General features: G+C 44.6%; 1 protein-coding gene across 1 annotated transcript in view; it reads left to right on the top strand.

Moving 5' to 3' along the window:
• Positions 1-11834: 11834 nt before the first annotated feature.
• LOC123747945 (probable G-protein coupled receptor Mth-like 1) overlaps positions 11835-27830 on the top strand; it is an 81805-nt gene continuing 65809 nt past the window's right edge. Inside the window, exons 1-4 of the mRNA XM_045730155.2 lie at positions 11835-11990; positions 24193-24368; positions 24516-24635; positions 27146-27233. Coding sequence (XP_045586111.2) covers positions 11893-11990; positions 24193-24368; positions 24516-24635; positions 27146-27233 — 482 coding nt within the window. The 5' untranslated portion in view covers positions 11835-11892. The remainder of the gene's footprint in view (positions 11991-24192; positions 24369-24515; positions 24636-27145; positions 27234-27830) is intronic.

Raw genomic sequence — 27830 nt, 5'->3', positions numbered from 1 at the left:
ACCCGACGTCGAGAGCGAGGGGAACCTTTTATTGTCAATCCCCACTTCGTCACTGAACCCGATCTCGACGGACTGTCGGTTTCTTAAGGTGGCGTTTGTGGGGCGTATACTCGCGGCGCACCCCTAGGAGGCCCCGACAAGATCGGCGATAGCTTCTTGTTGGGTGTCCTGCCTCTAATTGTGGCTCCATGGTGGGTGTGGGGGCACATTCGTGAGTGAATTCTTTCTTTCGTCAAGATGATTACCCCTGCTTCGGCTTCTTCTGGTTTACCTTCTCAGGCTCGTGGGGTGGGCGACCAAGCCCCCGAGTCGGTCCGTATTGGAAGACCGGGCTCTGTAGCCTCCGCTGCATTGGGCCCCGACCTTGCTCCTCCTTTGGCCTCTCTGACTCCTTCCTCTGGCTCCCCTCCCTCCTCTGTGGTTGGGTCGAGCCCCAAGCCCCCAGTGGTGACTACCTCGTCCCCTGGCGTGGCTCCTTCTCTAGTTGTAACTACTGCGCCTTTTAACCCCTCTCTCTCTGGGGGTTCTCACCGCCGTCTTCGTCACGCCTGCCCTCGCTCGATTCCTTCCAGTTCTGCTACCTATCAAGCCTTGTTTGGTCCCGCTTCGTGGGCCAAATATTTTGATCTCCTCCCTCTTGATTCTGCACCTCCTGACGATTTCTCCCTCCATCGACATCTCATTGATTCCGTGGATGCCTCCATTACTTTCAACCCCACTCGTCTCGGTACACGTGTCGTTGCTGCTCCTTCTCAGGATGCTGCTTCCCGCTTGGCTGCCTTATCCTGCCTTGGCGAGACCCCCGTTCGGGTCTCGAAGAACGTTCAGTTGAATGCCAGTGTTGGCACTATTTTGCTCCCGCCCCATGTTGCGACCGGTGTTCGGGACCTACGCGACTGCCACGACGATATTCGAGATATCCTCGCTGCCCAGGGCCATTCTATTCTCCAGGTGGACACGTTTACTCGTCCCCCTCGTGGTAGTCGCCGTCAACCCCTCCGGGTTGTGAAGATTACCTTTGATGGTAGGACCCTTCCACCCTCTGTCATTCTTGCTGGTGCCAGGTGCTCTGTCCAGGAGTACATTCCTTCTCCTCGGCTCTGCAACAAGTGCTGGAGGTTTGGGCATGGTGCCCTCCGCTGCTCCGGGACTGTCTCTCTCTGTCCTTTGTGTGGTGGCGAAGGTCACTCTAAGTCGGAGTGCGCTTCTCCCCAGGCTCGTTGCCTCAACTGCGGTGAGGCCCATCCTACCTTCTCCCGTGCGTGTGTCCATTACAAGCTTGAGGCAGCCGTCCTCAACTTGAAGCACCGGGAGCGTTTATCTTTTCCTGAGGCGAGGCGCCAGGTTCGCCGGCTCCCGCCTTATGCTAATATCTCTTATGCTCGCGTGTTGCGCTCTTCCTCTCCTCGTCCTTCCCGCCTTCCTGAGACTCACAACCGTTTCCAGGCCTTGGACCCTGATGCGCCCACTGCCCCCTCCTCTGTCCCTTTGGGTTCTCTCCCGAAGGATCCTCCTCCTGGTCCTCTGTCTGGGGTTCCCCTTCCTTCTACCCGGTCTGTCGTGTCTTCTGTGTCTCCTTCCTCGTCCCCCTCCGATCCTCCTTCCCATCCTCTTCCTCCATCTATCGGCTCTCCCCGCCGCCTGTCGGTGCGGGCGGATGTCCATCGCTCTCCTAACGGCCGTCGTGTGTGCTCTCGTTCGGCTTCTCCTGTTGAGACACTGGAATCCGTTGCCCGGTACGTAGTTGCTGGGACACCGGTCTCTTTAAGTCAGAAGCGTAAGCCTGGCTCCTCTCCTTCCTCTTCCCCGGCGGGTAAGAAGGCTTCGCTTTCTTCCTCAGCTCCTCCTTCTGGCTCTGTTGCTCCTTCCCCTCCCGTTTCAGTGCTTGCGCCCCCTGTTCCTGCTATGGAGGTTTCTTTGGCCCCTGCTTCCCTTTCGGTTGCTGCTCTTGCTGGGGTGCGCTCCTCTCTTTCTACTCCCCCTCTTCCTGCTGCTGTCCTTGACTGCTCCTCTCCGTTGTCTCCTCCTCCTCCTCCTCCGGACCCTGCCCGCCCACCTCTGATCTGTTCTCCCGTTTCCTTCCCTCCGTCTTTGCTCAGTTTACCCATGCCCCCTAACCCTGACTTTGCTGACCCTGATCCCGACCCTGATATTCTTTAACGTGCTCTGTTGGTCTTTCGCCTTTGTTTCTTCCTTGTTCTCTGTTTTTGTCCTTTCTCTTCTCGTCGTTGTCCATTCTTCAATGGAACGTTCGAGGTTATTACGCCAATTTCCTCGAACTCCAACTTCTGGTTTCGCGGTTTTCGCCCCTTTGTGTCTGTCTCCAGGAGCCGATGCTTGGTGCTCGTCCTGGTCGTTTTCGTGGCTATTCCTTTCTCTCCCCCCCCCAGCCATTGCTGGGGCTTCTAATTCTTCTGCTCTCTTGATTCGGGCTGATGTTCCCTTTGTTCCTTTACTTTTTCCTTCGCCTCTCCATTGTTCTGCTGCTCGTATCTTTGTGGGGAAATGGTACACAGTTTGTTCCATTTATCTCCCCCCGAGTGTCCCGCTCTCTCTTCCTGATTTGACACACCTCCTAGACTCCTTGCCAGAGCCTGTGCTCCTGCTGGGTGACTTCAATTGTCGTCATTCTCTTTGGGGTGACGTTCTGACGAATACCCGGGGTCGCCTCCTTGAGCCGTTTCTCCTCTCTTCTTCCCTGTCTCTTCTGAATTCTGGTGAGCCCACTCATTTGGACTCTCGAACTCGCACCCTTTCTTGTCTTGATCTTTCTCTCTGCTCTTCTTCTCTTTACTTAGATTTCACATGGCAGGTTCTTGATGACCTCCATGGAAGTGATCATTTCCCCATCCTTGTTTCCTTTTTCTCTTTTCGCCCTTCCCTCTCTTTCCCTAGGTGGCAGTTTGCTAAGGCGGACTGGACCCTATTTTCCCTCAGTGCTACTCTCTCTGACCTCTCCCTTCTGCCCCTCTCTCGCGCTCTCCTCCTTTTTCATGACACTGTCTTCGACGCTGCCCTCCGCTCTATTCCTCGCTCTTCCTCTCGGGGTCCACGGAAGTGCGTTCCCTGGTGGAATGCGGACTGTGCTCGGGCTGTCCGCTGTAAGCGTGCAGCCTGGAAGAAGCACCGCCGTAGGCAGACGACCGATTCTTTTCTTTTCTTTCGGAAAGCGAGTGCGGTGGCCCGTAGGGCCATCCGTACGGCTAAACGTGAATGTTGGGCATCTTATGTCTCGACAATTACGTCCGAAACCCCTCTGGCCCAGATCTGGAAGCGTATCCGCAAGATAGCGGGTAAGTTCGTTCCCGATGTTTCACCGGTCCTTCACCTCCATGATACTCTTGTGGCGGACCCGTTGCAGGTCGCTTCCGAACTGGGTTCCCACTTTTCTTCTGTTAGCTCTGGTCTTCATCTTCCCCAATCTTTCCTTCTTCGTAAACCTGTCCTTGAGTCTCGTCCTTTAGATTTCTGCACTCATCTTCAGCTTCCCTATAATGATCCCTTCTCTCTCTCTGAACTTCGTTCTGCCCTGGCCCTCTGCGGTTCTACGGCGGCGGGCTCCGATGGTATTCATTATGAGATGCTTCGCCATCTCTCTCCGAGCACGTCTCAGTATTTACTGAGTCTGTATAATCGGATCTGGGAGTCGTCGTCAGTCCCTGAGGACTGGCTCGATGCCGTTGTCCTCCCTGTTCGCAAACCGGGGTCTCTGGGTACTTCCCCTAAGGACTTTCGCCCTATTGCTCTCACAAGTTGTGTCTGCAAACTCTTTGAACGTATGGTTAACGTTCGTCTGATGTGGTTCCTGGAACACCATCACCTCCTCTCCCCTTCTCAATTTGGTTTCCGCAAGTGCCGCAGCACGACAGATGTCCTGGTGAACTTGGAGGTCTATATACGTACTGCTTTTGCTGCGAAGACCTCCGTTGTTGCCGTCCTTTTTGACCTAGAAAAGGCTTACGACACCACTTGGCGTTATCATATCCTATCTCAACTTCATTCTTTTGGCCTTCGTGGTCATCTCCCTCTCTTTCTCCGCAGCTTCCTCTCTCGTCGTTCCTTTCGGGTGCGCCTTGGTACCGCTCTCTCTCCCTCTTTTCAGCAATACGAAGGTGTGCCCCAGGGTAGTGTTCTGAGCACTACTCTTTTTCTGGTTGCCCTCAATGGTCTTCTTTCCTCTCTTCCTTCTGGTGTCTTCTCCGCTCTCTATGTCGATGATCTTACCCTTTGTTGTCAGGGTGATGATTCGCCTCTCCTTCAACGCCGGCTTCAACTTGCGATTGATGCTGTGTCGTCTTGGGCCACAGGTCATGGCTTCAAGTTCTCTACTTCTAAGACTTGTGCCATGTCTTTTACGCGGAAACGGGTTGTTCTTCGTCCCTCTTTGTCACTTTATGGTCATCCCCTTGCATACAAAGATTCCGCGAAGCTTTTGGGGTTATTCCTTGACACTCGTTTGTCTTGGTCTCCCCATATCTCTTACCTCCGTGTTGAGTGCTCTAAGTCCCTTACCCTCCTTCGGGTCTTGTCCCATACTTCTTGGGGGGCAGATAGGCGCACTCTCCTTGCTTTACATTCCTCTCTCGTCCTGTCTAAGCTCGATTATGGTTGCCCTGCTTACTCGTCTGCTTCTCCTTCTACTCTTCGCCGTCTTGATGCTTTGCACCATACTGGGTTGCGCCTCAGTTCTGGTGCCTTTCGTTCGACTCCCGTCCTTAGCTTGTATGTTGACACTGGCTTCCTGTCTCTCCAGGACCGCCGTGATCGCTACTGTCTTCGCTATCTTGCGCGGTCCTTGCAACATCCTTCCTCTCGTCTCTGTCGTGCTTTAACTTTTACCCCTCCTGCGGTTCCTGTTCCTCTTCACCACCTCCCTCTTTCTGTCCGGTTATCTCGCCTGCAGGATTCTCTTTCCGTTCGTATTTCTGATGTTTCTCCTCGTGTTGTTCCTTCTTTGCCCCCGTGGAGGGTCCCTCTTCCGCGGTTTTGTACATCCTTGACTCGTATCACTAAAGCTTTTACCCCTCCTACAGTTCTAAAACGCCTTTTCCTCGAGCACTTTTCTTCTCACTTCCGCTCCGTTTCTGTCTTCACCGATGGGTCTAAGTCAGCGGACGGTGTTGGCTACTCTGTTGTTTTTCCTGATCGCACTTATATGTGTCGCTTGCCTCCGGAGACTAGCATCTTTACAGCGGAACTTTATGCTATTCTCTATGCTCTTCGTCTCCTGCTTTCTCGTTGTCAGTCTTCCTTTGTGGTTGTTGTTGACTCTCGTAGTGCCCTCATGGCTCTCGGGTGCTTTAATCCAGTTCATCCGGTAGTTGTCGAGATCCAGCATTGGCTGTTTCTCGTTCACAGTAAATTTAAGTCGGTTGAGTTTTGTTGGGTTCCCAGCCATATTGGCGTGTCTTTAAATGAGCGTGCGGATGCTGCCGCTAAGGAAGCTGTCCGCTCTTGTCCCATCTCTCGTAAAGGCATTCCGTATTCCGACTTTTACCCGGTTATCCATTCCTCAGTCCTTACCCGTTGGCAGGCTTCTTGGTTGTCTGTTACTGGTAACAAGCTACGTACTCTTAAATGTTGTGTTTCCTCGTGGCCGTCCTCCTTCCACCGTAACCGGCGGTGGGAAACAGCTCTAGCGAGGTTGCGTATTGGCCATACTCGCTTAACCCATGGTCACTTGATGGAGCGCCGCCCTGCTCCTTATTGTCCTAGTTGCATTGTCCCTCTTACGGTTGTGCATGTCCTTCTTGAATGTCCTGACTTCCAGGACGAGCGTGTGTCTTGCTTTCCGACCGCCCCTCGCGGTCACCTGTCCCTCGATAGAATTCTTGGTGACTCGGACACTTTTGATATCGTTCGCCTTATGCGTTTTTGTTCTCGTATTGGCATCCTTGGTGATATTTAGCGCCCTCTGATTATTTTGCGTATTTGATGGTGCTACATAGCCTTCCCGGTTTGGTGCTTTCTTTTGATAATTACTTACTTACTTCACTTGACCCCCCACCACTCATCCCTGTATCCTCTGTAACTCTGTTATCCACCTCACAAATCCTCACACCCATGGAACAGCTTCCCCCACCAGCAGAACACTCACCAAGGAGGCGATTTGAGAAGGGACAGAAGAAAGTGAGCCTCAAGGCAATGTACACTAACATAGATGGAATTACAAATAAAGCAAATGAACTTGGAGAATGGGTACTAGAGGAAAACCCAGACATAATAGCTCTTACAGAAACAAAGCTAACGAAAACCATAACAAATGCAGTGTTCCCACAGGACTATTATGCTATGAGAAAAGAGAGAGAAGGAAGAGGTGGTGGTGGTGTAGCTCTGCTGGTAAGAAAAGGCTGGGATTTTGAGAAGATGGCTGTACAGGGATGCGAAGGGTTCAGTGACTTCATAACAGGTACAATAAGAACTGGAGGGCAAAAAGTTATAGTCGTAGTCATATATAATCCACCACCAAATGACAGAAGACCCAGACAGGAATATGATAGAAACAACATGGCCACCATTAACATAATAGAGAGAGCAGCTACTATTGCTAGCAGGAATGGATCTGGACTACAAATCATGGGAGACTTCAACCGTGGGAAGATAGATTGGGAGAACAGAGACCTGCATGAAGGACCAGAAACATGGAGAGCTAAGCTGCTGGACGTGGCACAAGAAACTTTCTAAGCCAGCACATCAAGGAACCAACAAGAATGAGAGGAGATGAACCAGCAATGTATATATATAAACATTGTACGACATATATATATATATATATATATATATATATATATATATATATATATATATATATATATATATATATATATATATGTTTCATTGAATATGACCGCATATTCTGTATTTATTATTTTCTGGTTTAGGGCTTCTATCCCTCTATTTTCTTAGCATCAGGGCTTAATTGAAATAGGAGTTCTCCAAAACTCATTTTCGTACTTTTAAGGTGAAGAAAAGAAGTGATTTACTATAGAGTGTATTACACTTATTTGTATAATTTGCACGACGTTTCGAACCTCCATGGTTCATTCTCAAGTGAACAGATCTTACAATACTAGTTGATTTTATACCCGCATTAGGTCAGGTGATAATACAATGAAGGTGAAAACATGGGGGACCCACCCCTTGTCCTTACTAGTAAGGACAAGACAAGAAAATATCGATGCCAACACAGAAGACAATGTCCAACATAACAGGCCAATTACACTGGATTAATCTTTGTGTTTAGATAGGAGATGCCTCGTATGGGCCAATAAGCCTTCTGCAGCCCCTATGTTTATCCCTTATGTATCCCCCATGTTTTCACCTTCATTGTATTATCACCTGACCTAATGCGGGTATAAAATCAACTAGTATTGTAAGATCTGTTCACTTGAGAATGAACCATGGAGGTTCGAAACGTCGTGCAAATTATACAAATAAGTGTAATACACTCTATAGTAAATCACTTCTTTTCTTCACCTTAAAAGTACGAAAATGAGTTTTGGAGAACTCCTATTTCAATTAAGCCCTGATGCTAAGAAAATAGTTAGAGGGATAGAAGCCCGAAACCAGAAAATAATAAATACAGAATATGCGGTCATATTCAATGAAACATGTTTGAAAGAAAACCTGCTGCCAGTATACACCAATATATATATATATATATATATATATATATATATATATATATATATATATATATATATATATATATATATGCGAACAAGCCTGAATGGTCCCCAGGACAATATGCAACTGAAAACTCACACCCCAGAAGTGACTCGAACCCATACTCCCAGGAGCATCGCAACTGGTATGTACAAGACGCCTTAATCCACTTGACCATCACGACCGGACATAATGAGGTGATAGCCGAGGCTATTTGAACCACCCCACCGCCGGCACTCGGATAGTAATCTTGGGCATAGCATTTTACCAAATCACCTCATTCTTTGGGGCACACGTGAGGAACACAAATGCGAACAAGCCTGAATGGTCCCCAGGACAATATGCAACTGAAAACTCACACCCCAGAAGTGACTCGAAACCATACTCCCAGGAGCATCGCAACTGGTATGTACAAGACGCCTTAATCCACTTGACCATCACGACCGGACATAATGAGGTGATAGCCGAGGCTATTTGAACCACCCCACCGCCGGCACTCGGATAGTAATCTTGGGCATAGCATTTTACCAAATCACCTCATTCTTTGGGGCACACGTGAGGAACACAAATGCGAACAAGCCTGAATGGTCCCCAGGAAAATATGCAACTGAAAACTCACACCCCAGAAGTGACTCGAACCCATACTCCCAGGAGCATCGCAACTGGTATGTACAAGACGCCTTAATCCACTTGACCATCACGACCGGACATAATGAGGTGATAGCCGAGGCTATTTGAACCACCCCACCGCCGGCACTCGGATAGTAATCTTGGGCATAGCATTTTACCAAATCACCTCATTCTTTGGGGCACACGTGAGGAACACAAATGCGAACAAGCCTGAATGGTCCCCAGGACAATATGCAACTGAAAACTCACACCCCAGAAGTGACTCGAACCCATACTCCCAGGAGCATCGCAACTGGTATGTACAAGACGCCTTAATCCACTTGACCATCACGACCGGACATAATGAGGTGATAGCCGAGGCTATTTGAACCACCCCACCGCCGGCACTCGGATAGTAATCTTGGGCATAGCATTTTACCAAATCACTTTACCAAATCATTTTACCAAATCATATATATATATATATATATATATATATATATATATATATATATATACATATATATATATATATATATACATATATATATATATATATATATATATATATATATATATATATATATATATATATATATATAGTGGGCATCCTTCAGTCTCGGGAGACTATGGAGTTGCGCCCTAGTTGTCAATCCTGGTGCAGCGTCTGGTGTGACTGATGAGGCCAATCCGAGAGTGGCAGTCCATCCCACACCGAGCAGACGAAGTCCGATTCTGGTCTGTCTTCCTGGCTACCGGCTTTCCTTCTCTGTCTCTTTACCTCCGATTCCTTGGCAAGTGACTCCTCGAACTTGGAGAGACCTCGTTGAACAGACTGCCTCCAGGCTGAACGGTCTGCAGCCAGTGTCTCCCATATAGCAAGATCGACGTCCATGGCTTTCAGGTCCCTTTTGCATACGTCTTTGTACCGTAGCTGGGGCTTGCCTGCTGGACGCTTTCCCTGCCTCAGCTCTCCGTACAGGAGATCGTTGCGGATCCTGCCGTCGCCCATTCGCACAACGTGCCCGAGCCAGCGCATTCGTCTCTGTTTCAGCATTGTGTACATGCTGGTGATTCTTGCTCTCCCCAAGACGTTGTTGTTTGTCACCTTGTCCTGCCAGGTGATGTCCAAGATGTGTCTAAGGCAGCGCATGTGGTAGGCATTCAGCTGTCTTTCCTGACGGGCGCGGAGTGTCCAAGATTCACTGCCATAAAGGAGAGTGCTCAGGACACAGGATCTGTAAACCTGAATCTTAGTATACTCAGTTAGCCTATTGTTGGCCCACACTCTGTCAGTTTTGACATGGTAGTAGATGCCTTACCGATGCGTTTGTTTAGCTCCGTATCAAGAGAGAGGGAGTCAGAGATTGTGGAGCCCAGGTACACGAAGTCGTGAACGACTTCCAGTTTGGAATCAGAGATGCCGATGTCAGGTGGGGAGTCCACTCCTTTTCCCATGACTTGTGTTTTCTTCAGACTGATGGTGAGTCCGAAAGCCTGAGAGGCCTCGCTGAAGCGGGTTATGAGCCGTTGGAGGTCTTCAGCTGAGTGGGCAGTGACTGCTGCGTCGTCGGCAAAGAGGAAGTCGCGCAGACACCTCAGTCGAACCTTTGTCTTGGCTCTCAGCCTGGCGAGGTTAAAGAGCTTTCCATCCGACCTGGTCCGGAGGTAAATGCCTTCCGTGACAGATCCGAAGGCGTGCCGCAGCATAACTGCGAAGAAAATCCCGAATAGGGTTGGAGCCAGTACGCAGCCCTGCTTTACTCCACTTCGGATGTCAAAGGCGTCTGATGTTAGGCCTTCAAAGACCACGGTGCCCCTCATGTTCTCATGGAAAGATCTGATGATGCTGAGGAGCCTGGGTGGGCATCCGATCTTGGGGAGGATCTTGAACAGGCCATCCCTGCTGACGAGGTCGAAGGCCTTCGTCAGATCTATGAAGGCTACAAAGAGTGGCTGCTTCTGTTCCCTGCATTTCTCTTGCAGTTGTCTGAGGGAAAAGACCATGTCGATGGTGGACCTATCAGCTCTAAATCCGCATTGTGATTCTGGATAGACTCTCTCTGCAACTACTTGGAGCCTCTTCAATGTGACTCGAGCAAACAGCTTTCCGACAATACTGAGGAGGGAGATTCCACGGTAGTTGTTGCAGTCGCCCAACTGCAAAAGTGAGCCAGAACTCACTTTTTGGCCTACTATTCAAGGCCCGATTTGCCTAATAAGCCAAGTTTTCCTGAATTAATATATTTTTTCTAATTTTTTTCTTATGAAATGATAAAGCTACCCATTTCATTATGTATGAGGTCATTTTTTTTTATTGGAGTTAAAATTAACGTAGATATATGACCGAACCTAACCAACCCTACCTAACCTAACCTAACCTATCTTTATAGGTTAGGTTTGGTTAGGTAGCCGAAAAAGTTAGGTTAGGTTAGGTTAGGTAGGTTAGGTAGTCGAAAAACAATTAATTCATGAAAACTTGGCTTATTAGGCAAATCGGGCCTTGCATAGTAGGCTGAGAAGTGCGTTCTGGCTATTAGGTACGACATATATATATATATATATATATATATATATATATATATATATATATATATATATATATATATATATATATATATATATATATGTATATATATATGTATATATATATGTATATATATATGTATATATATATGTATATATATATGTATATATATATGTATATGTATATGTATATGTATATATATATGTATATATATATATATATATATATATATATATATATATATATATATATATATATATATATATATATATATATATATATAACTATATATACATATATATATATATATATATATATATATATATATATATATATATATATATATATATATATATATATATATATATTGGTAACAGTTTTTCTGTTGGCATATATTATTGAATGTGACCGACAAGGTGATTAGTGATTCTAGCGCGAATCTTCTCTATTCTCTTTACATTTTTCTTCGCTGAAGATGGAAGTTGAAAACCGAACTTCGGAGAGTTAATTTTATTTTGTGTGACGCTGATGCTAAGAGATGCGTCTCGTTAACTCCTATTAAAATTGTCAAAGGCAGAATTTGAATGATTAGGGGAGCGTATAGCAGGGGAGGTAAACACAATATTATTAAAAAGCATTTGCCAGTCTTCTGACCATATGTGGAAGGAGGTAAACACAAACCCTTTAATATTTGTGTTTACCTCTCCTGCTATACACGTTTCATTGTTCATTTTGCGTTTCTTATATATTGTTTAATTGGGATTTATAGTTTGATAATCTGGTATTTTAGATGCAATTTTCTATTTTCAAATAATTTCTACAAAATTTTCTTATCTCCCATAAGATTCTTTAGTCCAATGGTCACTATTATTGGACTTAATCACTTTTGATGGTATACCACTTAAATAGACATATTAAGAAGAATTTAGTCACATTACCATGGATGGACGTGATCAATATTCTGTCCCTCATGGAGAGTCATCAAGCCTCCCTTGATGATAATCTTGGAGCCTCGCCTCATTGTTCCTCCCTTAAAGCGCGTGTTTAATAATGAGGAAGAATGTGAGTGTATGAGTGAGTGAAGTAACGTCATGTCTGCCTCCCTCACAGCCGGCCTCCTCACCTTCTTCCTCCTGGCGGGCTTCCAGTGGAACACCTCCATTTGCCTCGAGGCTCTGCTGATAACACTGTAAGTACGTCTGACTTTATAATATATACATGACTACCTGCAGATGTATATACTCCTGCCACAGTACCAGTAGGATACATAGTGTGTACTCGTGAGGTAGTATTTGTATCGTAGTATCCAAATGTATATACTCTCTTGATTTACTACCTTCTTGTATGTATTATTTGAGTTTGAATAATCGAGCTTTTAGCTCTCGGACCCCGCCTTTCCAAGCAATAAATTTTTCCTCTATTATACATACTACATATATTTCTCTCTAACACACGCACACATCCCCAGGAAGCTACCTGTAGCAGCTGTCTAACTCTCAGGTACCTATTTACAACTTGGTAAAGAGGGGCATCAGGGTGCAAGAAACTTTGCCCATTAGTTTCCGCCTCAGCCTGGAATAAAACCCGGGCCATTAGTACTACGACCCCTGAACGTTGTCCACTCAGCCACTAGACCCCACAGTGTGAGTGTGTACTCTCCTGTCCCAGTACCTGCATGTGTGTACTCTCCTGTCCCAGTACCTGCATGTGTGTACTCTCCTGTCCCAGTACCTGCATGTGTGTACTCTCCTGTCCCAGTACCTGCATGTGTGTACTCTCCTGTTCTAGTACCAGCATGTGTGTACTCTCCTGTCCTAGCACCTGCCTGTGTGTACTCTCCTGTCCTAGTACCTGCATGTGTGTACTCTCCTGTCCTAGTACCTGCCTGTGTGTACTCTCCTGTCCCAGTACCTGCATGTGTGTACTCTCCTGTCCCAGTACCTGTATGTGTGTACTCTCCTGTCCCAGTACCTGCATGTGTGTACTCTCCTGTCCCAGTACCTGCCTGTGTGTACTCTCCTGTCCTAGTACCTGCATGTGTGTACTCTCCTGTCCTAGTACCTGCCTGTGTGTACTCTCCTGTCCCAGTACCTGCATGTGTGTACTCTCCTGTCCTAGTACCTGCATGTGTGTACTCTCCTGTCCTAGTACCTGCCTGTGTGTACTCTCCTGTCCCAGTACCTGCCTGTGTGTATTCTCCTGTCCTAGTACCTGCATGTGTGTACTCTCCTGTCCTAGTACCTGCCTGTGTGTACTCTCCTGTCCCAGTACCTGCCTGTGTGTACTCTCCTGTCCTAGTACCTGTATGTGTGTACTCTCCTGTCCTAGTACCTGCATGTGTGTACTCTCCCGTCCTAGTACATGCATGTGTGTACTCTCCTGTCCTAGTACCTGCATGTGTGTACTCTCCTGTCCTAGTACCTGCATGTGTGTACTCTCCTGTCCCAGTACCTGCATGTGTGTACTCTCCTGTCCTAGTACCTGCCTGTGTGTACTCTCCTGTCCCAGTACCTGCATGTGTGTACTCTCCTGTCCTAGTACCTGCCTGTGTGTACTCTCCTGTCCCAGTACCTGCATGTGTGTACTCTCCTGTCCCAGTACCTGCATGTGTGTACTCTCCTGTCCCAGTACCTGCATGTGTGTACTCTCCTGTCCTAGTACCTGCATGTGTGTACTCTCCTGTCCCAGTACCTGCATGTGTGTACTCTCCTGTCCTAGTACCTGCATGTGTGTACTCTCCTGTCCTAGTACCTGCATGTGTGTACTCTCCCGTCCTAGTACATGCATGTGTGTACTCTCCTGTCCCAGTACCTGCATGTGTGTACTCTCCTGTCCTAGTACATGCATGTGTGTACTCTCCTGTCCTAGTACCTGCATGTGTGTACTCTTCTGTCCTAGCACCTGCATGTGTGTACACTCCTGTCCTTGAACCTACAAGTGTGTACTCTCATGTCCTAGTACCTGCATGTGTGTACTCTCCCGTCCTAGTACATGCATGTGTGTACTCTCCTGTCCTAGTACCTGCATGTGTGTACTCTCCTGTCCCAGTACCTGCCTGTGTGTACTCTCCTGTCCTAGTACCTGCATGTGTGTACTCTCCTGTCCCAGTACCTGGAAGTGTGTACTCTCCTGTCCTAGTACCTGCATGTGTGTACTCTTTTGTCCTAGTACCTGCAAGTGTGTACTCTCCTGTCCTAGTACCTGCATGTGTGTATTCTCCTGTCCTAGTACCTGCATGTGTGTACTCTCCTGTCCCAGTACCTGGAAGTGTGTACTCTCCTGTCCTAGTACCTGCATGTGTGTACTATCCTGTCCCAGTACCTGGAAGTGTGTACTCTCCTGTCCTAGTACCTGCAAGTGTGTACTCTCCTGTTCTAGTACCTGCATGTGTGTACTCTTTTGTCCTAGTACCTGCAAGTGTGTACTCTCCTGTCCCAGTACCTGCATGTGTGTATTCTCCTGTCCTAGATCCTGCATGTGTGTACTCTCCTGTCTTAGTACCTGGAAGTGTGTACTCTACAACATCGTACTTGCATGTGTAAACTCTCCTGTCCTAGTACCTGCATGTGTGTACTCTCCTGTCCTAGTACCTGCATGTGTGTACTCTCCTGTCCCAGTACCTGCATGTGTGTACTCTCCTGTCCTAGTACCTGCATGTGTGTATACTCCTGTCCTAGTACCTGCATGTGTGTACTCTCCTGTCCTAGTACCTGCCTGTGTGTACTCTCCTGTCCCAGTACCTGCATGTGTGTACTCTCCTGTCCTAGTACCTGCATGTGTGTATACTCCTGTCCTAGTACCTGCATGTGTGTACTCTCCTGTCCTAGTACCTGCATGTGTGTACTCTCCTGTCCTAGTACCTGCATGTGTGTATTCTCCTGTCCCAGTACCTGCATGTGTGTACTCTCCTGTCGTAGTACCTGCAAGTGTGTACTCTTCTGTCCTAGTACCTGCATGTCGGTACTCTGCTGTCCTAGTACTTGCATGTGTGTACTCTCCGATCCTAGTACCTATATGTGTACTCTCCTGTCTAAGTACCTGCATGTGTGTACACTCCTGTCCTAATACCTGCATGTGTGTACTCTCCTGTCCCAGTACCTGGAAGTGTGTACTCTCCTGTCCTAGTACCTGCATGTGTGTACTCTCCTGTCCTAGTACCTGCATGTGTATACTATCCTGTCCCAGTACCTGGAAGTGTGTACTCTCCTGTCCTAGTACCTGCAAGTGTGTACTCTCCTGCCCTAGTACCTGCATGTGTGTACACTCCTGTCCTAGTACATGCATGTGTGTACTCTCCTGTTCTATTATCTGCATGTGTGTATTCTTCTGTCCTAGTACCTGCAGGTATGTACTATTCTGTCCTAGTTCCTGCATGTGTGTATTCTCCTGTCCTAGTACCTGAATGTGTGTACTCTGTAAACTCTTGTCCTAATGTCTGCTTAGATGAGGAGTGACCCAAGGCACTATTGAAGTGATTAGAGATGATGGAAATAGTTGCGAATTGTCAGAAATCTATTTCGCCTTGTTCACTCACAATCTTAAATTATTCACAAAAATTTAAGAACTAGAAGCCAAGACTTTCAACATAACTTCAGAATATAAGGTAATGTCTGAAACGTAAAACAAACTTGAGAGAGGAGTAAAACTTTTTTTTGCCGTGCAGTAAACACCAAGCTTGACCAGCTCATCTCAGAGGTGTCTAAGAAAAGTGAAGCAGACGTCATTGTTTTCTATGAAAGAGCCATAAGGTACTTAAGTAACAGGTATAACTTCTCTAAAAAGCGACTTTCATAACAAAATATCAAAAGTGAGCCTAACAAGTACCAGCGGCACTGATACAAGTAACGGGTTTGTTCCCATTTCCACCCTTAATCTCATTCATATTGTTTACCCAATTTCTGGTCCCGTATAGCAAACCCTTAACCTGACCCCTCCTCTTTCTGGCCCAAAAAGTTCTATCCAAATTCCTCACCTGGGAATCACCCCACAACCAACATTCGCTGACTTACTTCCTTAACCGGCGCTCCGTTCATTGCCTTGTCTTTCGTATGCACTGCTGTCTCCCCATAGTATTCGTCCTCCAACGTGGCGAATGAGTTGGAGGTCATCGCGAAAGCTGTAAAGACCTTGTTAGAGTTTTTCTGTCCTATGTGACACTCCACGAACATAAACATATAAGAAATATGGAGAATTATAAGAATTATATACATTGTTTAGTGTTGATATATTTTTTGTGTTGTATTGAAGCTAATTGGTAAAAGGAACAGGGAAGGAGAAGGGCCTCAAAATAGCATACACTTAAAGTATATTATACGAACAATGGGAATCTAAGGAACAAAATAAACGATTTAAATGATCATGTCTGCATAGAAACAATATATATTATTGCAATTACCTAAACATGGATAAATATAGAAAACGAAACTATTAGCTGATTATATGATTTTACAATAAACGGATTTAAACTATTTCATACAAAGAGACAAAGTAGACAAGGAGGGAGAGTAGTCATATATGTCAGGGAAAATTTGAAATGTAATGTCAAAGAGGGAATAAAAACAGTGTCACGCTCAGAAACTATTTGGTTAGAATTAAGCGAAAACGCAAAAAAATCGTATAATATAATTATATATTATAATTTTAATATATATTAAATTTTAAAATATAACCTTATAATAGGTATCCTTCTTATATACAGGCCACCAAACTTAAGAATGGCAGCAAAGCTTCCATTCATCACATTTCATGAAATGAAGTATCTGAAGCATCTAGGTCAAACAATATTTGTGTCATGGATGACTTTAATTTTAGTGGAATAAATTGACTTAACAGAAGGGAACACCGAAGCAGAAGATTTTTTTAAATTAATTAATGATTGCTTCCTTGAGCAACACATTATGAAACCAGCTTTCGGAAAATACTATTTTAGACTTAGTGTTAACTATCAGGGAGACACAAATTAATGACACAGAAATATGGAGTGAGCTGGAAACAGTGATCACAAGCAAATCAGATTTAGCATAGAACGGAATAGATGTGTAAGACTGAATTCTGTTAAAGTGACAGACTTCCGAAAAGCTGATTTTAATGAGCTAAGAAATTTCTTGGGTGGAATATATTGGACAGACCTGGGCATGGGAAGTTGGCCAGTCTTGGAGCGAGACGTGAACCTAGGGATAAGTGAAGTAACAAGGGATTGAGATGTGGATTAAAAAAAAAACTTATTTAAAAAAAATTCAAAGCAAAGCACAGGAAAACAGTATACCATGCAAATTTATTAGATCGAATAATAACGACCCGAAATGGATAAGTAGGATTCCTTGATTGTTTCAGGTATAGGTTAGACTTATATATGAATGAGTTTGGGTGGATATAAATAGGAGCTGCCACCTATGGACCGAGAAGCCTTCTGCAGTTTCCTTGATTCTTATGCTCTTAAGTTCTAATATATATATATATATATATATATATATATATGTCGTACCTAATAGCCAGAACGCACTTTTCAGCCTACTATTCAAGGCCCGATTTGCCTAATAAGCCAAGTTTTCCTGAATTAATATATTTACTATAATTTTTTTCTTATGAAATGATAAAGCAACCCTTTTCTCTATGTATGAGGTCAATTTTTTTTTATTGGAGTTAAAATTAACGTAGATATATGACCGAACCTAACCAACCCTACCTAACCTAACCTAACCTATATTTATAGGTAAGGTTAGGTTAGGTAGCCAAAAAAAGCTAGGTTAGGTTAGGTTAGGTAGGTTAGGTAGACGAAAAAACATTAATTCATGAAAACTTGGCTTATTAGGCAAATCGGGCCTTGAATAGTAGGCTGAAAAGTGCGTTCTGGCTATTAGGTACGACATATATATATATATATATATATATATATATATATATATATATATATATATATATATATATATAATATTTAATATTAATACATAAAAATCACAATAATGTGATATATCAAATGCACAATTCCACAAGGGCCATGATGAGGGTTCGAACCTATGCACTGGATGTTCCGAGATGTGCCTTAGTCAACTGTAGCACGACATTGTCAAAAGGGGATTTGTTCATTTGATATATCATATTATTGTGATTTCTGTGTGTATTGAAGTAAGGGCGTTGAGGTAGAACATCTGGTTGACAGAGCCCGGGTGCTTGGGGGCATTGTGTGAAACCCCCGATTGGGCTTCGGAGAAGCTTTGGGATCCCAGTGAGGACAGTAGCACTCCAGGTTGCAATTCTTTTGACCATGTAGTGGTACAGTTGACTAAGGCACATCTGGAAACATCCCGGGCGTAGGTTCAAACCTTCATCACTGCCCATGTGGATTTGTTCATTTAATATTACAATTAAAGTTTACCTGGAAAAGGTCATGAGGGCAAATGGGGGGACCGACAAACCGCCGGCTCCCTGTCCTCGTCGAGGCCACTAGGGTTAGTGTCCCTCAGGTAAATCAAGTAAAAGGTAAATCAGGTTCTTATGATAGTGAGTCTTCTTCCCTGTCCTGTTTAGGCACACATTCTCCCGATTTTCGTATCGTCGCCAAATTTGCAGATATTACAGGTCAAACCTGAATCTAAATCATTTATGTATAACATGAATAACAGAAGTCCTAGGACAGAGCCTTGAAGCACTCCACTTACAACATTTTCCCACTCTGACTTAACTCCATTTATACTAACTCTTTGTTTCCTTTGGTATAGCCATGCCCTAATCTACCTTAATATTGCACCCCCAATAACATGAGCCTCTATCTTTTTAATCAATCTTTCATGTGGCACTGTATCAAAAGTTTTGCTAAAGTCAAGGTACTCAACGTCACAAGCCTTTCCACTATCAACTGCCTCAAATATGCTGGAATAGAATGATAGCAAATTTGTTAAACATGAACGGCTGTTAATAAAACCATATTGTGAGTCATTAATGAATCTATGTTTTTCAATATTAAGTCGAATGGCTATCCCAATTATTGATTCGAGCAATTTTTCCACAATTGACGTTAAGCTAATTGGCTGATAGTTTGACCCAAGTGATCTATCTGCTTTCTTGAAAACTGGTACCACATTAGCAATGTTCCACGACTCTGGCACTCTTCCTGACTCTAATGATTTAATAAATATGATAGACAACGGCTCGCAAAGCTCCTCTTTGCGTTCCTTAGACAAACACTTCGTCGGGCCCTGGGGATTTGTTTGGCTTGAGTTTCACTATTTGTTTAATAACATCCTCCCTGGTAACTACTATACTAGTCAACCTGTCCTCTTCCCCACCAATATAGACTTGTCGTATTGGCTGAAGGCATAATGTTAAGTTCTTTAGTAAATACAAAGATAAAATATTGATTTAAAATACTACTCATCTCTTCGTCATTATCAGTTATCTGACCTGTCACAGTTTATATTGGACCAATTCTTTCCCTAATCTTTGTTTGATATAACTAAAAAAAACTTTAGGATTTGTCTTTTCTTGCCCTGCTATACGAATTTCAAAGTTTATTTTTTACCTCCTTATCTCTTTTTTTAACATTTCTCACCAGTTGGGCGAATTCTTGTTCTAGACTGATTTCCCCTTACTTAATCCTATTGTACCAACCTTTCCTTTTACTTATAATGTTCTTCAGATCTATTGTTATTCATTTCGGGTCATTATTATTCGAGCTAAATATTTTCTATGGTATACTACGTTCCTGTGCATTTGACCAGAATATTTGTAAATAAGTCATATTTTGAATCCCCATCGCAATCATTTGTTACTTCACCCATTGTTAGGTTCACTAATCACTCCAAAACTGGCCCACTTCCCCCCCCCCATGCCCAGGTCTATCCAATTTATTCCACCCAAGAAACTTCATAGTCCATTAAAATCAGCTTTTCAAAAATCTAGCACTATAACAGAATTCTCTCTTATACATCTATCCCATTCTATGCTAAATCTGATTTCCTTGTGATCATTATCCCCTAACTCACTTCCAGTTTCGATGTCACTAATTTGTTACGTTATGCCATTTATCAAGACAACCATCACTCCTTAGTTGTTTCAACAACACGGCCGGCCGGGCATTGTCTCAGTTTCTCCTCGACTCTCCAGACTTCTCCATGCTGACGCTGTCAGGTTTGGATAGACCCACTCAGCGAGCATACTTCTACACTTGATCTCTGCATTGGGGAAGGTCCCTTTCAGATGGCACAGATTTGGACTAGGGTCAAATCTGGGCAGTGATTACCTGCCCATCGTCATTTCCTTTTGAGTTAGTCCTGCCCTAACCACGTAGAGGTCCAGGTGGGTCTTCTAGGAGAAGGGGTGGCTTGGCTCTGTGGCTGATGACTGGGCAACCCTTACTCCAGTTGCAGCGAAACTGCACGGGTCAGTGGATGCCTTCTCTGAGTACCTCTTCGCTATGGACTCTCGACACCTTAAGAGGGTCAATGGCTGGACCTCCACTTCATCCTGCGAAGGAGCCGGAGAAAGACTGCATCCCATATGAATTCATTCGGAGGATGCCCTGGGCTTTTCGGTCCCACCTTCTCCTCTGTAATGTCTGCTGGTTCTTGGGTGTCTTCCCTGACTCGTGGAAATGCACCATTCTTCTCCCCTTTTCCTAGCCTGGAAAGGATGCGTCGGTCCCGAACTCATATCGGTCTGCTTCCATGACTCAGGAAATTCATGGAACGCCTGGTACCCCTCCGGCTGCAGTTGGTAGCAGAGACATCGGGTCTCCTGCCAGAGGGCTTCAGTTAGTTTCGGTCGAGAAGGAGCACTATGGACTGTCTCCTCGCCTCTGAACATCGAAGAATGAACACTGATCGTAGTCGTCGGAGGGTGCTTCTTGCAGATTTCTTTGACATCCAGAGTGCGTTTGACACTGCATCACAATTAGCTGTCTTTCAGGGCTTGGGCCTCTCGGGTTCCACATTGGAATGGTTTCAGAGCTATCTACAGGTAAGCTCGTTCAGAGTGGCGATGGGTGGTGTTGACTCCTCATCCCGCCCAGTCTCCAGTGGTGTTCTCCAAGGAGTGATCATCAGTCCACTCCTATTTTCCATTCTTCTGTCCGATCTCCTGGTTTTCCATGGTGCCCAAGTTTTATGCTATGCAGATCACATAACCCTTCTGGCGGATGGTGCCACTCTCCCGGAGGTGCAGAGTTCCCTGAAGGAGGCAATGAGTGTGTTCTCTGCAAGTGTGATGGGAAAGGAGCACTCAATCAACCCGGAGAAGAGTTGCGTCATGTGCTCTCACAATGAAACTACAATGGGTTCCGTCTCTTGTCGGGATTAATGACAATGAGGTAGCTGAGGCAGCATCAGGATTGACGCATGGTATCCATGAAGTTACACAGGTGTCTGGAAACAATGGAGACTCTCACATAGCTCCGGGCAGCCTGCTTTGTGGGATAGGAGGCGGAAATTTCGAACACCCTTAAATTCTCTTCTTTGGGTCTCTTCCGCAAGGGCGCCTTCCAGAGCCCTTGTGCCCATCAAAGTTAATGCATCCTGACACAACCATCACTCACCTTCTGCCTAGGCACACCTGTCTGACTGGGCATCTCCATTGTCACTGGTTGAATGATTTTCCCTACTGCCAGTGGTGTCAGAACAAGGTGGATACTGTGGAATATCTATTTCTCCACTGCCCATGGGTTTATTGAGCTCACATCAAACTACAGAGTGCTATTCATAGGTTCGCCTCACCCGTTTTCATTGACGGAGTGGGCGCGAGAGAGGACGACATCTGCTACGACATCTTTTTAAGAACATAAGAACATAAGAACAAAGGCAACTGCAGAAAGCCTATTGGCCCATACGAGGCAGCTCCTATTTATAACCACCCAATCCCACTCATATACATGTCCAACCCATGCTTGAAACAATCGAGGGACCCCAACTCCACAATGTTACGCGGCAATTGGTTCCACAAATCAACAACCCTGTTACTGAACCAGTATTTACCCAAGTCTTTCCTAAATCTAAACTTATCCAATTTATACCTGTTGTTTCCTGTTCAGTCTTGTGTTGATACTTTTAATACCCTATTAATATCCCCTTTGTTATGTCCATTCACCCACTTGTAAACCTCTGTCATGTCACCCCTAACTCTTCGCCTTTCCAGTGAATGCACCTTAAGCTTTATTAATCTTTCTTCATATGAAAGATTTCTAATTTGGGGAATTAACTTAGTCATCCTACGCTGGACACGTTCAAGTGAATTTATATCCATTCTATAATATGGCGACCAAAACTGGACTGCATAATCAAAAGGGGGCCTAACCAGAGCAAGATATAGCTTGAGAACCACACCAGGTGTCTTGTTACTAACGCTGCGATTAATAAATCCAAGTGTCCGATTTGCCTTATTACGAACATTTATGCATTGATCCTTTTGTTTTAAATTCTTACTAATCATAACTCCCAGATCCCTTTCGCAATTCGACTTCGCAATCTCAACACCATCTAGCTCGTATCTTGTAACCCTATCATCATTACCTAACCTCAGAACTTTACATTTATCAGCATGAAACTGCATCTGCCAATCCTTCGACCATTTCAAAACCCTATCTAGATCAACTTGAAGTGATAGTGAGTCCTCTTCCGAATTAATTTCCTTACCGATTTTCATATCATCGGCAAATTTGCAAATGTTGCTACTCAAACCTGAATCTAAATCATTTATATATATTATAAACAACAGAGGTCCCAGGACAGAGCCCTGAGGCACCCCACTTACAACATTTTCCCACTCTGACTTGACTCCATTTATACTAACTCTCTGTTTCCTTTGGTATAGCCATGCCCTAATCCAGCTTAATATAGCACCCCCAATACCATGAGACTATCTTTTTAATCAGTCTTTCATGTGGCACTGTATCAAAAGCTTTGCTAAAGTCAAGGTACACAACATCGCAATCCTTACCACTATCAACTGCCTCAACAATGCTAGAATAAAAAGATAACAAATTTGTTAAACATGAACGGCCATTTATAAAACCATGTTGCAACTCAATTATTAATTTATGTTATTCAAGATGAAAACGAATTTTATTTGCTATTATAGATTCGTGTACCTTTCCCACAATAGACGTTAGGCTAATTGGTCGATAGTTAGACGCAAGTGATCTATCTCCTTTCTTAAAAACTGGTATCACATTAGCAACATTCCAAAACTCTGGCACTCTGCCTGACTCTATTGATTTATTAAATATGGTTGACAGTGGGTCACAAAGCTCCTCTTTGCATTCTTTAAGCACCCTGGCAAACACTTCATCCGGCCCTGGGGATTTGTTTGGTTTGAGTTTTACTATTTGTTTAAGAACATCCTCCCTGGTAACTGCTAAACTCGTCAACCTGTCCTCGTCCCCACCCACATAGACTTGTTCGGTTGAAGGTATATTGTTAAGTTCCTCTTTAGTAAATACAGATACAAAATATTTATTAAAAATACTACTCATCTCTTCATCACTATCTGTTATTTGACCTGTCACAGTTTTTAATGGACCTATCCTTTCCCTAGTCTTAGTACGATATAACTGAAAAAACCCTTTAGGTCTTTGCTTTGCATGCTCTGCTATGCGAACTTCATAGTTTCTTTTTGCTTTCCTTATCTCTTTTTTAACATTTCTAACCAGTTGTACGAATTCCTGTTCTAAAGTGACCTCCCCATTTTTAATCCTTTTGTACCAAGCTCTCTTTTTACCTATAAGGTTCTTCAAATTCTTTGTTATCCACTTTGGGTCATTAGTATTCGATCTATTCAATTTGTATAGTATACTACGTTCCTGTGCTTTGTTTAGAATATTCTTAAATAAGTTATATATTGAATCCACATCGAAATCCCCATTTACGTCACCTATCGCTGGGTTCATGTCTCGCTCCAAGACCGGCCCCCAGCCCATACCCAAGACTTTCCAATCAATTTGACCCAAAAAATTTCTTAGGCTATTAAGATCAGCTTTTCGAAAATCTGGCACTTTAACAGAATTTTCTCCTACAGGTCTATTCCAAAATATACATATCATTCACTTTATTGGATATGCCCGTCAACTGAAGAGGCTATAAGGATCCCATCCCTATTCGCAATTTCCAAGTATTAGGCAGCCAGGCGCATCCGATCCCTCGATCGTCGTCGACCCTAAATCAACAACACCAACATCATTCTTGCCATAGAAATTTCCCGGTTATCTGTGCATATATCAATTACATTGCATTAGATTTGCCATATTTGTTCTTATGTTCTTGAATCAGAAGTCGTTTTTCTTGTACCCCACCAGTGTAAAAAAAAAATCTGTTTTAGTTTTAGTGGATATAAATAAAAGTTGCCTTGAATGGGCCAATAGGCTTTCTGTAGTTCCATTAATTCTAATATTGTTATGTTGTGTACAGGAGCTTCAGAATGTTTGGTGAAAATGAGGGCTGGCGGTACATACTACACTCACTGTGGGCTTGGGGCGTGCCGGGGCTCATCACCACCCTCGCCCTCACCCTCAACCACTACCGCGCCTCCCTCCCCTGCAGCGTCATCACCCCCAGGATTGGCCTCAACAACTGCTTCTTCTCAGGTCAGTCTCCCATGTTGTACCTACCCCTGCAGGAGCCGTGCTGTAAACATTGCTATGCCAGAGTCACATATTTTGGAAATTAGATAAACCAAAGAACAGGTTAAGTGGAATATGACTGTATTTACAAATCTGATTGAATTATCACAGACCAAAAGGCCAAACTGGTGTATCTGTACGTGCCGATGTTGCTGACGCTGTGTGCCAACACCTTCCTGCTGGTTGCCTCCCGCTACGTCCGCTCAGCAAACCTGCGCCGAATGGAAAAGGGTTAGTTTAGTTCATATATTTTGCACCCCAGCTATATCCATACTGTGGAAATGAAAATGTTAGAGGCACGTAATAGGGTCATGAACTAAACCCCATTATTCGGTTAGCATGTTACATCATGTTTGATAACCGGTTTCGCCAGGATTGTGAAGATGTTTTGAGTGTGTGTCACATCACGGAAAGCGGGAGCTAGACCCATTGAGTAGACCCAACTAGCTAGACCCACTAATTGTCAAGAGGACGGCGTTCATCGATTGAAGAACCTCGAGAGAAGAGACGGGTACTTGTGATACAAGATATTATCACGGTGAGAAGGAGTCCACATTAAAAGAAAAACACGGAGGGTAACGAAGATAACCAGGACCCTGAGAGAAGAGTCTCGGCCATCGTCATGAGAGTGAGAGACACCATAAACTGGTGGATAAGAGCTGGAGCTATTCACTGTGATGGTAGGATTGCAAATACCAGAGGAAAGGGCCTGTAGGGGTTTATGGAGGAACTTTAATGAACAGTGAGGGATTAAGGAGATTCTCAGAGGCCATCAGCAGAGTGAGCGGTTGAAGTGTATGGTGAAACAAGGGGGTGAGATTGATGCCACAATGTGGTTGTGAGGAACCAGCCCACAACGAGGTACTTTAAAGTTATAACCTGAAGGGTACCGAGAGTTAGAGCCCCAGGTGTGCAGTGAGGGTAGCAGCATCCCTGTGTGAGGAATATACAGGAGTTACAAGAGTAGGGCCAAGAGGTAGAGCCCCAGGTGAACAGTGAGGGTCGCTGTATCCCTGAGTGAGGGACTGTATAATGAGTTTTCCAAAAAAACAAGGGTCCACAAGTGAGGTGGGGCCCAGAGCTGAGTACCAGGGAGTGTGATTGTGAAGGCACACCCCAGGGAGGTAAACCAAGTTTACAGAGATATATTGTGTGACGAGTTTTGACCCCCAATTACGTATCTCACAGAATCGCCAATTATACTCCGGCATACTCTGCCATAAGAGGAGTCGAGGTTTCTATAGAACGCTCGACAATGTCCACCCTAAGTGCTGCAGCACTCTCCGCTCTAGAGCTCCTCTCTGTTTGGGGCCTATTCCCCTCCCTAGGTACCACTTTTCACCTCTGGGGAGCACCCCAGTTGAACTATGGAGCCCCAGTCCTCCCCCACCGTTTCTCCCTCCCCCATCCCCTCGTCCTCCCCACAATTCCTCTCTCCCCCGTCCCCTTGTCCTCCCCATCATCCTCCACTCCACCGTCCCCTCGTACTCCCCCATTATCTCCCACTCCCCTATCCCCTCGTCCTCCCTACCTTTCTTCCCTCCCTGTCCTCCTCACCATTCTCCATTCCCCGTTCCCTCGTCCCCACCATCCCCAACTCCCCGTCCTCTCGTCCTCCCCACCATTACCCCCCTCCCCTGCCCCTCGTCTTCCCCACCGCACACTTGCACAGCGTAGACTTGCATTGCATTCCATTTGCAAAGCAACATTGCAAGGGCTCTGATTCCCTCATTTGATGGCTATATTATATCTCTGCCTTGCATGTAACAGTTATGTTTTGAGTAGCTGAGTGCAATCAGTGATGACAGTCACATGCTATTAATGGTTCAACTCTGGATACATTACTCGTTTGAGTCCAAAGATTATGGAAATATTTCTGGTTGAAGAGTGGAACTCTAGTTTATCATTCAAACTCTTCACACAGAATAGGAGCGGTCTCTCCCTATGACAGCTGCACTTGCCACAGCACCAATTTGGAGTAGGGAATCATCAGCAAAATGGTATGGGAATGGGAGAACTGTGAAAAAGAGGCTCTTTCTGTCTGAAGGCATTGTATTTTGCCTCTAGTCTATGCAGTGACTTATCCTGAATAATCTTCGTGGTTGAGAATGGAAATGCTGTCCTTGCCTCTTGACATCATGAACCCGATGCACGCTGTTCATGGGCATCAGATTCGAACAGTGTTCTTCCTTTTGTTCCGTTCTACCTTCGACGCAATCGGAAACCCTCATGTGTTCAGTAGAACTCCAGGTTGCAATCCATATGTGATCCTGACGTGATCTAGTCGTCTAGAGCATGTGCAAAGGAACACCCACCGCATGGGTTCAAACCCTCATCAAGGGTCCTTGCATTTTTCCATTCTTCTTCATCTTCTTCTTCTTCTTCTTCTTCTTATTATTATTATTATTATTATTATTATTATTATTATTATTATTATTATTATGATTATGATTATGATTATGATTATGATTATGATTATTATTATTATTATTATTATTATTATTATGATTATTATTATTAGTATTATTATTATTATTATTATTATTATTATTATTATTATGATTATTATGATTATTATTATTATTATTATTATTGTTATTATTATTATTATTATTATTATTATTATTATTATTATTATTATTATTATGATAGTAGTAGTAGTAGCAGCAGTAGTAGTAGTAATAATATTATTATTATTATTAATCATAAGATGGTAATACACCGACTATCACCACTGGTAGGAAGGGTGGAGACCATGACCGCGGAGGACGGCCGCACCGTTGTCACTTCTCGGCACTCGGGACTTCGCTCCCACCGGACCCAAAACCTGTGAGTATCTCCCGACCATTGTGTTGTTAGTCACAGTACCTGAGCATGGTGTTGTTAGTCACAGTATCTGAGCAGGGTGTTGTTAGTCACAGTACCTGAGCATAGGGAGTTAGGCACACTACCTGAACATGGTGTTGTTAGTCACAGTACCTGAGCATGGGGAGTTAGGCACACTACCTGAACATGGTGTTGTTAGTCACAGTACCTGAGCATGGCGTTGATAGTCATTGTACCTGAGCTTGGTGTTGTTAGTCATTGTACCTGAGCATGGTGTTGTTAGTCACAGTACCTGAGCATGGCGTTGTTAGTCATTGTACCTGAGCATGGTGTTGTTAGTCACAGTACCTGAGCATGGTGTTGTTAGTCACAGTACCTGAGCATGGTGTTGTTAGGAACAATACCTGAGCATGGTGTTTTTAGTCACACTACCTGAGCATGGTGTTGCTAGTCACACTACGTGAGCATGGTGTTGTTAGTCACACTACCTGAGAATGGTGTTGTTAGTCACACTACCTGAGCATGGAGTTGTTAGTCACAATACCTGAACATGGTGTTGTTAGGAACACTAACTGAGCATGATGTTGTTAGGAACACTAC

Source organism: Procambarus clarkii, chromosome 84, assembly GCF_040958095.1.
Source record: "Procambarus clarkii isolate CNS0578487 chromosome 84, FALCON_Pclarkii_2.0, whole genome shotgun sequence".
Lineage (NCBI taxonomy): Eukaryota > Metazoa > Arthropoda > Malacostraca > Decapoda > Cambaridae > Procambarus > Procambarus clarkii.
Note: the sequence above shows the minus strand (reverse complement) of the source record. Positions and strands in the feature narration are given on the sequence as shown.